The 12060-nt window shown below is 45.5% G+C and overlaps 3 protein-coding genes across 5 annotated transcripts in view; 1 reads left to right on the forward strand and 2 right to left on the reverse strand.

The window, feature by feature from the left end:
- GLB1L (galactosidase beta 1 like) overlaps nt 1-7067 on the reverse strand; it is a 415681-nt gene extending 408614 nt beyond the window's left edge. Inside the window, exon 1 of the mRNA XM_086954375.1 lies at nt 6946-7067. The gene's annotated coding sequence lies outside the window, so the exon portion shown is untranslated. The remainder of the gene's footprint in view (nt 1-6945) is intronic.
- Nucleotides 1-12060, forward strand: part of STK16 (serine/threonine kinase 16) — a 291111-nt gene that overhangs the window by 128625 nt on the left and 150426 nt on the right. For 2 of the 3 annotated variants that reach the window (XM_086954378.1, XM_086954380.1), the window contains exon 1: nt 7421-7509. The exons of the other annotated variant lie outside the window; for it this stretch is intronic. The gene's annotated coding sequence lies outside the window, so the exon portion shown is untranslated. Of the gene's footprint in view, nt 1-7420; nt 7510-12060 lie in introns of those variants that run through there. 3 annotated transcript variants of the gene reach the window in all.
- APAF1 (apoptotic peptidase activating factor 1) lies at nt 1715-6593 on the reverse strand. The gene has a single exon (XM_086954370.1). The coding sequence runs from the start codon at nt 6477-6479 to the stop codon at nt 2721-2723; it is 3759 nt and encodes a 1252-aa protein (XP_086810496.1). The 5' UTR covers nt 6480-6593; the 3' UTR covers nt 1715-2720.

A 12060-nucleotide genomic window follows, 5' to 3' on the forward strand; every position in this document is an offset into this window, starting at 1 on the left:
AAGAGAGGGTGGAGGGGAGGTTGAGGAGAGAGGGAAGATGGGAGGGGGGAAGAGTTATTTTTCACTTTTCAAAAAGCCTTTTAAAAAAATCTCTCAACCTTTTTTTATTTGCACCTTTCTAACCAGTCCTTGGTTCGAGGGCAGCTAAGGTATGAACTTCCTGAAGACAAGCATATAATTTATGAGGTATTTGTGCTGGACTTGATAGCCATGTTATTGCGTCTTATATCAGTTGCTGGAAACTTCCCTGTTATGGAGCCCCCATGTTTGTCCGGCATGAAAGTGAGTTTTACCATCTTCCCAGCCCCTTGCCAAAGCCTTCCCGGTGTAAGCTCCACATAGGCAGCGTTGCATTTTCTTTGTGCCTACATATTTAATGCCCGTGCAACAAAAAACTTGCGCTGCAGACAGACTGAGTGTTTCTTATACCTACATGTTTGATGCCTGGGGGAAATACACCCCCACTGGGCTGAATATTGTTAAAGAGATCTCTAAAACTCTTATTAGCTAAAAACCATCACAGGCATATTCTCTAGTCAATGTTAAAGATTGTGAAGGCTAGCGCGCATCTTTGGACAAAGCCTTTAGTGATGTTTGAAAACTAAACAAGAAGAACTGTACAGCATGTATCACGAACTCGCACATATCAAAATGGCAGCATTACCGTTGCTTCTTTCTGCTTCCGCCGCCTCCTCCGGTCCCTGCAGCAGCCGTGCAGCACAAATAAGTAATAATTACAGCCACAGCGGCCTGGAAAAGCTGCCTCCTTCAGCCAGGGTCACAAAGCTCTCTGGCCACTTCCCGCGGAAAGCTGAAAATGGCGCTCATAGCTGTGGAGCAAGTCCCGGCGTTAACCTTGCTAAAGAAAGACGAAAGCGGGCGCCGTGTAAATAAAATATATAGCGTGGTGCCATTGCCTAATAAAGTTTTGCGCATGGCAGCCCTTGAAGATCCATGCTGATAAAGAAAAAAATCTTAAGCAAGGAAATAAAAAACACAAGAAGACTAAAGTTGTCGCCGTGCTACAACATATAGCGCGGCGCCCGTGGTTCTTAAAGTTATGCTCATGGCAGGTCAGGAAAGGGCACCATGCCGATAAAAAAACACAACAATGGACAAAAACGGGCTTGCTAAAACATACAGCGCGACGCCCGTGTCAAGGCAGGAAACATCAATGAAAAAAAAAAAACAAGGAGGAGTGGCGGTGTGTGATACTGATGGTGGGTGGCTGTAGGGGTGATGAAGGTGGGGGCATGACACAGACGTGCATTGATATTCAGCGTAACATTAAAACCTAGTTAATTATACACAACAAGAAGTGTACAACATGTATCTCGAACTCGCACATATCACGTGGAAGGAGGGAACAGGGAGAACAGGGGAATGAAGAGGATCTTACATAATGGCTGGAGTGGGAGACCGATGCGGGGAAACCGGGTTCGAGCCAGCACTGATACCTTTGGAGTGCGGGTACAAAAGTAAAAAAATTAAAAGTTAAAACAAGCAGTGCATAAATCATGAAAGGAGCAGGCGATTACTGAATACTACAAAACAAGCTCTTGGCAATGCTGTGGGGAGGGGGGGGGGGGAGAAATGCGAGACACGGCCTGGCGGCCGTGAAAAGTGAGAAGCAGGAGAGGGTGGTGGGGGGAGAAATGCGAGACACGGCCTGGCGGCCATTAAAAGTGTGAAGCAGGGGGCGGGGGAGCAGATGACTCTGAAGTGAAGCTCTCGGAGGCAGGCGGCTGGGGGAGCAAATGGTAAAAAGCATGTGCATGTGCACATGCACTCAACGTAATCCGCGATGGTTTCAGAGCTTGGATGAGCCTCTATACTCTCGTCCCATTATCGCTTGCGCGATTAATAGGAAGAGACCTAAAAAGGATCGATCTGAATAAACTGTGTACAGTAGAGAGAAACCTAAGGGTTAACAACAAATATTTCAGCATCCGCAGAAGGCTTAATCAAAACAGGGATGGGTTTCATGCATATTCCATTCTATATAGAGATTCAGGAAGAACTGAAGCATCTCTCTTTGAATGGACGCAGTAGGTGCAATTGTAAAAAAAAAAAGCAACACGGTTTGCACTTTTCCTCTGCTCACCTTTTCAAAATGCATCATACTTTATTGCTGTATCCAGTTGTTGGTAGGCCAATTATGGTAGCACCATTTTTAAAACAGAAAAAAAAACCTTCTGGTAAGAGTAAGCTAAAAACCATGCTCAGAAAGGCAGAATTTTACACATAATTTATGTTAAATACTAAAGACATTTGAGTGTCGTTCAGGGCTCAAAAAATCATTGACCTGCTAGCATTTGCGAATCAGATTTAATTTGGACATACTATTTTTATGTCCTACTTACCCTTTCTGCAAATAGAAAGACAAACTGCCTTTTGTTCTCTACCTCTGAAAGCAGAGCAAATGTGACAAGATAGCAAGATTCCAAGGCATCTTTATTGCTCACGAAGGGAATGAGCAATAAAAGGCCTTTAAATCTTGTTAACTTGTCACATGTGCTTGGCTTTCAGAGACAGAGGGCAAGTGCATTACATTTAGGTTGAGTAGATATTTCAAGTTACTAGACCTGCGGGTCTAGTGAAATGTTTATGATTTTTCGAGCCCTGGTTCTAATTTCATAAGATAGCCCTTTCCCAACTCATAACACTGCAATGTAAGTGCCATCAGAACATTTCTGGTATTATTTATGTCTCTTGGTTAGTCATTCTAATACCTTCAAAACGTAAAGAATGCCAAGGTTATCAATTGTAACAAATAACTGGAAGGTGGGAGAGACATGAATTGTCTTTGGACTTGTTCCTTGTGTATAGAAGGTCTGCAGTGATTCACCTGTTCTGACATTCCACCACTTGAGATTACCTCCGGTGGACACGAGCACTGTGCTATCAGAAGAGAAGTGAAGGTCTGTGACCCAGCCCAAGTGTACTATGTCTTCTTCATTGACAGTCATGTGGGAACAACAGCGAAGTAGGGTCCCGTTTGATACACTCCAGATCCTTATTTCTCCATTGTCGTCCCCAGTTGCTAAGAGTTTGCTGTCTACTGAAAAATGACAGCATCGCACACATCCTTGGTGCCCCAGGAGTGTATAAAGCGGAGAAGAACTATCAAAGCTCCAGATCTTAGATCTTGTATCTGCTGAAGCTGAGGCAAACTTGGTAGCATCATGTGAAACATCACAAGACAGAACAGCACCATGATGGCAAAGAAAGTCTTTCTCTAGTACCCCAGTGTTTCTATTCCACAATTTCACAGTCCCATCAAAGGACCAAGACAACAGGCCAGAATTGCCTACAAGCCTAAAGTTTTTCACAGCTTCCTTGTGACCTTGCAGCACTGTGTGGTGTCCTGTCTGCCAGTCCCAAATCTGAATTGTGGCATCATCAGAACTTGAAATAAGGGTCTTACTATCAATGGTAAACTGGCAATGCTGTACGCATTGTGAGTGCCCTCTTATAGAGCTCACGGTTTTTGCACTGGGCAATTCTAATACATGAACAGCTCCATCTTCATCTCCAAATGCAGCAAAGAGAAGATCACAACTTAGGCAACAGCAAGTGATGCTGGCGTCATGTGTTCCAGTCTGACAGATGATGTCTCCCACTCTTCCATTAATTAGTTGCAAACGTCGTCTTCTGTCAGGAGCGAGTATCACTGGGTTATCATCCTTGAACACCACATCAAATTCCCGCTTTAAAATCATAGCTGTGGTATTGCACATTTTCCCAGTTTCCCAAAGCCGTATTGTCTGGTCTTCGGAGGAAGAAAGAAGTGAAGATCCATCAGGTGAAAAGTTCACACAGTGAACCCAACTCAAGTGTCCACGACATTCTGCAACCTTTAGAGATGATTCGGCATTCCAAAGCTCAACAAAATTATGGGCCAGGGCAAGTGCCACCAATTGACTGCTAGGGCAGAAGTCACAATATTGGATGGTTGTGTTGTGATTAGCCTGAAACTCAGCTAGTAAATCGCTGGATTCAACATCAAAAATAAGCAGTGTGTTCTTTGCAGCCACCATAACTCTAGAGCAGTCACTGGACCAGGAGCAGCACTTAACAAACACATCAAAATCTTCTTCTTGGTCATCTTGACTTTCCAAGAACTTTTTTATGCTAATAGATTTAAGCTCATTGGCCGATGGTACATCCCAGAGCTTCACTGTTCCATCTGCAGAGCAGCTGGCCAAATACTGATCATCAGGTGAGAATCTACAGTGACTGACAGGCTTCATGTGACCAAACATTGTATTACGACACTGACTCTGGCTCAAAGTCCATACTTTGACTAAGCAGTCATTAGAACAGGTTGCTAGGAGAGGCTGAGAATCTGTGTTGGTGAACTGACAGAAGTTAACTTGCTCTGTGTGCTCTTCATAGATGCTTAACAGTACACCTGTAACAGAATCCCAGATCTTAACTTTGGTATCAGCTGAACAGGTGGCTATAAATGTATCATTGAAAGAGAAGGCACAGCACAACACTTCATGGTCATGAGCATTCACTTTCAAGAGATTCTCTCCTGTTTCAGATTGAAATACTTGCAATGTCTTATCAGCACCACAAGAAGCTATTCTATCCCCGCTGTGGGAAAAACATGCGTGGTAAACTGCATCAGTATGTGGGCGAACAACTAAGCAGGACATATTCTCAATACTGTTCTGATTTATCCATTCTAGGTACATAGCTCCTCCACCAAGTTCCTTTTTGGCTTGTAATCTGGCTTGTTTGTAGACTGCTGAAGTCTCAGGCTGACAAAGGCCCAACTGAATGATATTTGGAAATGGACTGCGGCCAAGAAGGTGTCCGTTTAAGGACAAAAACTCTTGAAAATGTTCACGGTCTGAATTGTCCTCATTATCAAGTATGTCTCTATATTCTATAAATTCATGAATCAGGTGAGCTGGCCCAAGAACTTCTGTTTTTGCTTTAATCCAATCCAATGAAAACAGAAGTGAGCAGAGTTCTTGGTGCATGTTGGCACTGGCCATATGATATGCTAGGAAATTATACCAGTACCTACAGTATCCTCGAATGGATGTAGACATATTTTTGCCATGATGTTTGTGATACTGATGAACAACACTGGTATGAAGCTCTTGCAACTGGCTGCGATATTTCTCGGTGAGAAAATCTAGTTGAAGGTCATGTAAGTAATACAAAAAGGAAGTTCCATTTCTGTCACAAAACAATAGGGATTTGTTCACAAACTCTTGTAGTATGTCTTCAACTTCTTCTGTCTCCAGGTCCCAAATTATACTCAGGACTTGTGCAGGCACTTTGACACCCTTTTTCAGAACTGCGAGATCTCTATAATAATCTTTGAGATCATCTTGCAGTGTTTCCACGCTGATGGACATGGCTTCATCAAGAGCATCATAGTCATATGATGAGGACTTCCTTATTCTTCTGAACTGCTTAATCTGAAGCTGTCGAAGGTAGTAATCCCAACGATTTGGGAAGTCTCTTAACAATGCACCAATTAAAGAGACCACAAGCGGTGAACCTTTACATTCCTTTACGATTTCGTGAGCTTGCTCTGGTAAATCCCCGATTTTTAAGTCAACAAAGAGGGATAATACCTCCAAAGCCTTGTTATGAGGAAGTCCACTCTCCACAGGGACCAAGAAAGTATTTCCAGACACGGTGTCAAGCACACTTCTGTCTCTACTTGTGATAAGAACTCTGCACTGAATATCGAAGGCCTTCAAGACCCAGGAATCCCAAACGTCATCTAGGATAAGGAGGCATCGTGGGTGCTGGTGCATGATCAACAGGCGCAGATGGTCTTTTGCCTCTTCAATGTTGAATGCTGGCCTTTGTGAAAACTGCCAGGCCTGCTCCAGTCTGGTGATGAGGTTCTGAACCTTCATTAGGAGCCCAGTCTTGTCCTGTTTGCCAACAGACACCCAGTGGACACCTCCGGGAAAACAGTCTTGCAGGACACTTTGATCTCTCACAGCCTCTGCAGCCAAGACTGACTTTCCAGAACCTGCCATTCCATGCACCAAGACCCAACCAGCGTCGTTCTGAAGGTGGTAGAGGTTCTTACGAATGGCACACACCAGTTCTGGCCTAGTCACAAACACCACTGGTCGCTGAGGTACTCCCCCTTCAAGGAGAGCAGCCTTGACAAAGGGGACGGTCTGGTCCACTGAGGGGTGGTCTCGTGGAGCAGCCCGGATGGGAAGCCCATCCTGTAGCATGGAAGCCAGATGCACGTAGCCCTCTTGCAGCAGAGCGTTGTAGAGCGAGACGTAGGCGCGCCCATCTTTATTCAGCAGCATGTCCAGGAGCAGGGCAGCCCGGGCTGTCTGCGTGGGCTGAGCTCTCACTTGCTCCTCCTCTTCCAGGCTCAGCACCTCGTCAGTCACCAGGTGGTCCATTATGTAGGGGGTTTTGAGGTCCCTTTGTAGGGCCCCCCTGTGCTGGAGCAGGAAGCTCTTGGCCCTCTCATCCATGGCACGTGCTCCAGGCGGCGGGTGCAGCCCCGTACAGACCAATGAGAGGGCAGGGCGTGGTGGCTCCTCCCACCACTGTGTGCTCTCGCGCACCGGGCGCGGGCGGCTCGCAGGTAGGGTCCCTGCTCACAGTGAGGAGGGGCGTCTGGGCTGGAGCGGAGTAAACAAAGGGCCAGCGAAAAAATGAATCGGACGACCATCTTGGAGTGGACGGATTACCAGGCAAACCCGCACACGTACCAAGATAAATAGCCTGAAACAATCTCTTAAGACCAAAACATTACAAAAAAGTTATATATTATTTCAAAATTATTAACAAGCTTCATAATAAGTTTTAGGAAATGTCAATATGTACAAAACAAACATATTCCAAAAAACATAAATCGTGTTTTCTTTAATTAACTGAGTACTCCATTAAAAGTCCTTGTTCAAAAACTGCCAGGAGTTGGCTTTCGTATTCTGTTACCTGCTGTAAAGTATCACCATAACGTCCATTCGGCCATGGTCGCCTCGTAGTCTCGGCTGCCCCTGCCGCCTCTTCAGGCCAATGACGTCAACTGATGTGCTCCGAATCTACTGCGCATGCGCAAAGTTGGTACATGCTTTAGGATGCAAAATACAATTTTACTTAATCTGGAAGTTTTTGTATTCGAACTCTTTGTCCACTGGTTAGAGCGACACTTCGCATTTAATTGGATGTAAAATGATTTACTAGAGTACGAGAGTAAAGTAATCTAAGAAGCTGCCGGCCAGCAGAGTCACTGTTATGGCAGACTGACGTTTAGTCCTCTGTTTGTTTCTTCTCTTGTGGCAGTGCGGCGCTCAGCGATGACGCTCAGGTGCACCACCCTCCCTCTCTCATGGCTGCCACTAACTGGAGCGGGCCTGACCAGGCATTATTGCTGACTGACGTTTAAGTCCTCTTTCTGTCTTTTCCCTTTACGGAGCTGCGGCGCCCAGTGATGATGCACTGACTTAGTTCCTTCCTTTTCTCTGCTGCCAGACACTGAGTGGAGAAAGACCTGAGAGGGTAAGTCCCCATGGTTAAGAGTCAGTAGGGGGCGTTAGGGACGAGGAGGAGTAGACCGGGGGCATCGAGAGGACCACCTGCCCTGCTGCTGGTGGTTGCCTCACGGGGTGAGCTGGACTGTCGAATCGCTCCTCTGTGTAACCGGTACATGGCGGCCATCTTGGGTCGGGAGGGAGCACATTGGGTGTTATTGTGAGCAGCCGCGTTAGAGTGGGAGGACTCCTGTTGGATGTGTTAGGGCCATTCTTGAGTGGGGGTGTTTGTTATACATGTTGTTTGCCCATCTTAGGGTGGGAGATAATGGGGTGGTAGGTTGAAAGTTGCCATCTTTGGAGACTAGCTGCTGTCACTGGAGGGGCAGCCATCTGCAGTCTAGTGGTCTCCAGGCAACTAGCAGGCATCTGACAGCTGCAGTCTTGTGGTCTCCAGGCAACGGGCAGGCATCCGACAGCTGCAGTCTTGTGGTCTCCAGGCAACGGGCAGGCATCCGACAGCTGCAGTCTTGTGGTCTCCAGGCAACGGGCAGGCATCTGAGAGCTTCAGTCTTGTGATCTTCCAGATCTCGTTGCATGAGATTGAGGATACATAGGAGAAGCAGCAGCCACCAGTGACTCAGACACAGGTGCAGTCTTTGGGCTCTCCTGACTCCCAGATAGATGGGTCTTCAGCAGGGCCGTTTCTAGGTGTTTTGCCGCCCTAGGCGAGAATTGAAAAATGCCGCCCCCTCTCTTTTACTACCATCACTCTCTGCCCCTGTCATCCTGGCTAGTTAATTTCATTTAAGTTAATTTATTCTTCACCCCTATTCTCTTGGTTACCAAGTACTAGGGAGTGAATGCAACAAGTTAACATTTTCTAACCAGCGGCCTCGTCTGCAAAAAAGCTAACACTTGGGCGTTCAGTTCAGTAAATCTTTATTTCGACGATTAAAAACCATCATAAAAATGCATTATACAATCAAAATTTCATTAAATTACATTTCTGAACTCATGACAAATTAAAACTACAGGGAGTAGAGGGTACAATTCATAAAAAGAGATAGTTATTATGTACAAACGTTGGTTAATTCCTTGTGTTTCTCAGTCTTACTGTTAGTTTAAAAAAACTTACAATAGAGCATAAGGTATGCATATCATTAGCTCTCTGTAAAAAGAGCAGTGCAGCTCTTGCATGACGAAATTTCTGCTTCCTGAGGATGTCAACCAAAAATCTACGCCTAGGGTTTCGATAAAATGAACATAAAAGTACAAAATGAAGGGTGTCCTGCGGAGACCTATTGTCGCAGCCGCAGGCACCCTTCTGCTCAATCGTTACAGTAAAACCAGAGGGATAAGCTAAGATATTAGGTAACAGATTGAGCCTAAAACGACACATTAAAAATCTATCATGCTGGTTATACATCAGGAACAGATAGGGTTCCATGGCCTCCCCATTATTGACTAGACCGTGAGCTGCTATTGATCTCTTTAAGGGTCCAGAACCAAGTCTAACAGTTTCAAATTTTTCTATAAGGAACTTTTTGACTCTTGATTTACAGCTGATAGAAGTTGAGAAAGGGTCGCTAAAAAGGAGATGCTGGTCTATATTCTTTAAAGTGCTTTTGACGTATTTTAGCCAGGGAATTTGTAACCCCTTATCCCTTTGCAGACATTCTGTGACAATTTCCCTGCTCAATGCTGCCTCTAGGTTAGTCCATATTCTGATCCATGCTATAATTGACCTCATCTTGACATGGTCTAAAATGTATGGAATCCCAAGTTCTGTATGAGCAATTTCGGCAGAGGTGGAGTGTGGGATTTTCAGGATTCTGCGGAGAAATTTATCTTCCTCTAATTGTAGTTGCTTGGAGTCCCTGAAGCCCCACACCTCAGCACCGTACAGGGCCTTTGCCATACTAATTGAGCCATATAGAGTCATTATTTGTTCGGGGCACCATCGTCCCAGCCTGCGAGCAAAGCTTAATATTGCACCATTTGAAGAGACCAGCTTTGTACAGTGTTCCTCAACAAATGGGTTAAATTGAATTTCACCATCAAACAAAAGGCCCAGATAGGGAAAGGTATTTACTGTATCCAAGGTGTGTGTCCCTATTTTAAACACAAACTTTTTAGAAGGTTTTTTGTGGGCCACCATAACAAATGATTTCTTCAGATTTACAGACAGGTCTAAATTGGCCATGAACTTAACAAATCCGTCCACCAGTTGTTGTTAGCTCCTTGGTGTTCGGGCAAGCAGAACCGCGTCATCTGCGTACAGGAGTACTGGGATTTGACGCGATCCTACTTTGGGGCAGTCCACATTCAGGGAGATAAGGGTGCTCTTTAAACCGTTAATATAAAGAGGAAAGGGGCGAGAATGCACCCTTGCCTTACTCCTCCCGAGCACGGAAATGGGTCTGTACGCCCCCCCTCTGGACTAAAGCGGACCCTAGCAGTGGTATTCCAGTGCAACTCTTAAGATGTTTATCAGCCCCACATCTATGCCCATCTTGTACATCACGGCCCACAGTTTATTCCTGTTCACATTGTCAAAGGCCGCAGCCAAGTCCATAAAACCCATGTAAACCGTGCCGTTACTTGTTTTGGTGTATTTGGCGATTAACAAGTACAGATTTAAGCACTGATCACTGGTTGATTTACCGGCTCTAAACCCGTACTGTATGTCAACTACAGTGCGGTGCTCCTCTGTCCACTCCATAAGCCGATTCAGAATCACTCGACCTAAAATTTTGGCCGAGACATCAATTAATGAGATCGGCCTATAACATTTTGGATCGTCCCTACTCCCTTTCTTAAAAATAGGTACAATCAGGCAAAGGGCAGGCATCTGACAGCTGCAGTCTTGTGGTCATCAGGCAATGGGCAGGCAACAGACAGCTGCAGTCCTGTGGTTATCAGGCAACGGGCAGGCATCTGACAGCTGCAGTCTACTGGTCTCCAGGCAACGGGCAGGCATCTGACAGCTACAGTCCTGTGGTCATCAGGCAAAGGGCAGGCATCTGACAGCTGCAGTCCTGTGGTCTCCAGACAACGGGCAGGAATCTGACAGCTGCAGTCCCTTGGTCTCCAGGCAACGGGCAGGCATCTAAAATCTGCAGTCTAGTGGTGTCCAGGCAACAGGCAGGCATCTGACAGCTGCATGCTTGTGGTCTCCAGATAAAGGGCAGGCATCTGACAACTGCAGTCCTGTGGTCTCCAGGCAACGGGGAGGGCATCTGACAGTTGGAGCCTTGTGGTCCCCAGGTACCTATGCTGGCATTTGACATCGGCAGTCATGTGGTCTCTAGGCAGTGGGGCGGTGAGCGGAGCGTGCAGCTTTTTTATTTAAATTTTGCATCATTGGACTTCATTGTGCGATTGAAAGTAGAAGAGATGCAAAAGGGATGCTCCTATTAAACGTGTTAAGCTGTTAAATTATATTTAGAATAATACTTAATTAAATATGATACTGCTGTTGCACTGCTTCAGAGTATGTAGTTGCTGTGTGTTACCCCAACAGGTGTGATTTTCTTTCTAAAGTGCTCCTAACCATGCCCTATAGTGACTGATGTAGCAAGCTTTCCAGCCTGAGGGATGATCGCACCACACACGGAGCTCAGTATTACACGTCTTTATTCTTCAGAGTGTAGCCGTTGACTGATTATTCTACGTCATGAAATTTCTTAACCACGCCCAATCACTTGCATCACAATACTTTGGAGTCCATCAGGGACCAGAGTATTTCTGCTATATCTTACACACATGACACTACATCTCCATCCTTGTTAAATAAAAAGTTCAAAGGAAAATACATATGTGTGGGGATATATATACACACACACTAACTCCTCAATGAGTAGTCTACATGCTTGAATCAATCTTCCAGATCTCGTTGCATGAGATTGAGGATACATAGGAGAAGCAGCAGCCACCAGTGACTCAGACACAGGTGCAGTCTTTGGGCTCTCCTGACTCCCAGATAGAAGGGTCTTCAGCAGGGCCGTTTCTAGGTGTTTTGCCGCCCTAGGCGAGAATTGAAAAATGCCGCCCCCTCCCTTTTACTACCATCACTCTCTGCCCCTGTCATCCTGGCTATTTAATTTAATTTAAATTAATTTATTCTTCACCCCACCTCTCTTGGTTACCAAGTACTAGGGAGTGAATGCAACGAGTTAACATTTTCTAACCAGCAGCCGAGTCTGCAAAAATATCTAACACTTGGACGTGATTCAATAATAATTCATCTCCAAATACCCTCGCAAAACTGACTGGTGAAGACTGAAGGATGAACTTAAAGCACACCCCAAAAATGAAATAGAAATAAAAGTGTCCAGTTAGGAGAAAGCAACTGTACTAGAAAGTTGTGTCAGTCCTGAAGAAGGCTTGCTTTTTACGAGGCTACCAGGAGCCTAACGCCCCCGCCCTGTAGGAGTGCTACGACTTTTATGGCGGCCGTGCTGGACATCCCTGCTTTAAAGCTCTCTTTCAGAGCGCTTTACAACCATTCCCATTTGTCATTACAAATGGTCACCGACAGCTAGTTGGCGGAGGCAGTCTACACAGACTCTCTCCT

The sequence above is a fragment of the Lissotriton vulgaris genome, chromosome 2_1 (assembly GCF_964263255.1).
Source record: "Lissotriton vulgaris chromosome 2_1, aLisVul1.2, whole genome shotgun sequence".
Lineage (NCBI taxonomy): Eukaryota > Metazoa > Chordata > Amphibia > Caudata > Salamandridae > Lissotriton > Lissotriton vulgaris.

What these genes read in the sequence shown, in the direction of transcription:
- APAF1 (XM_086954370.1), bottom strand. Translation starts at nt 6,479, where the DNA reads ATGGATGAGAGGGCCAAGAGCTTCCTGCTCCAGCACAGGGGGGCCCTA.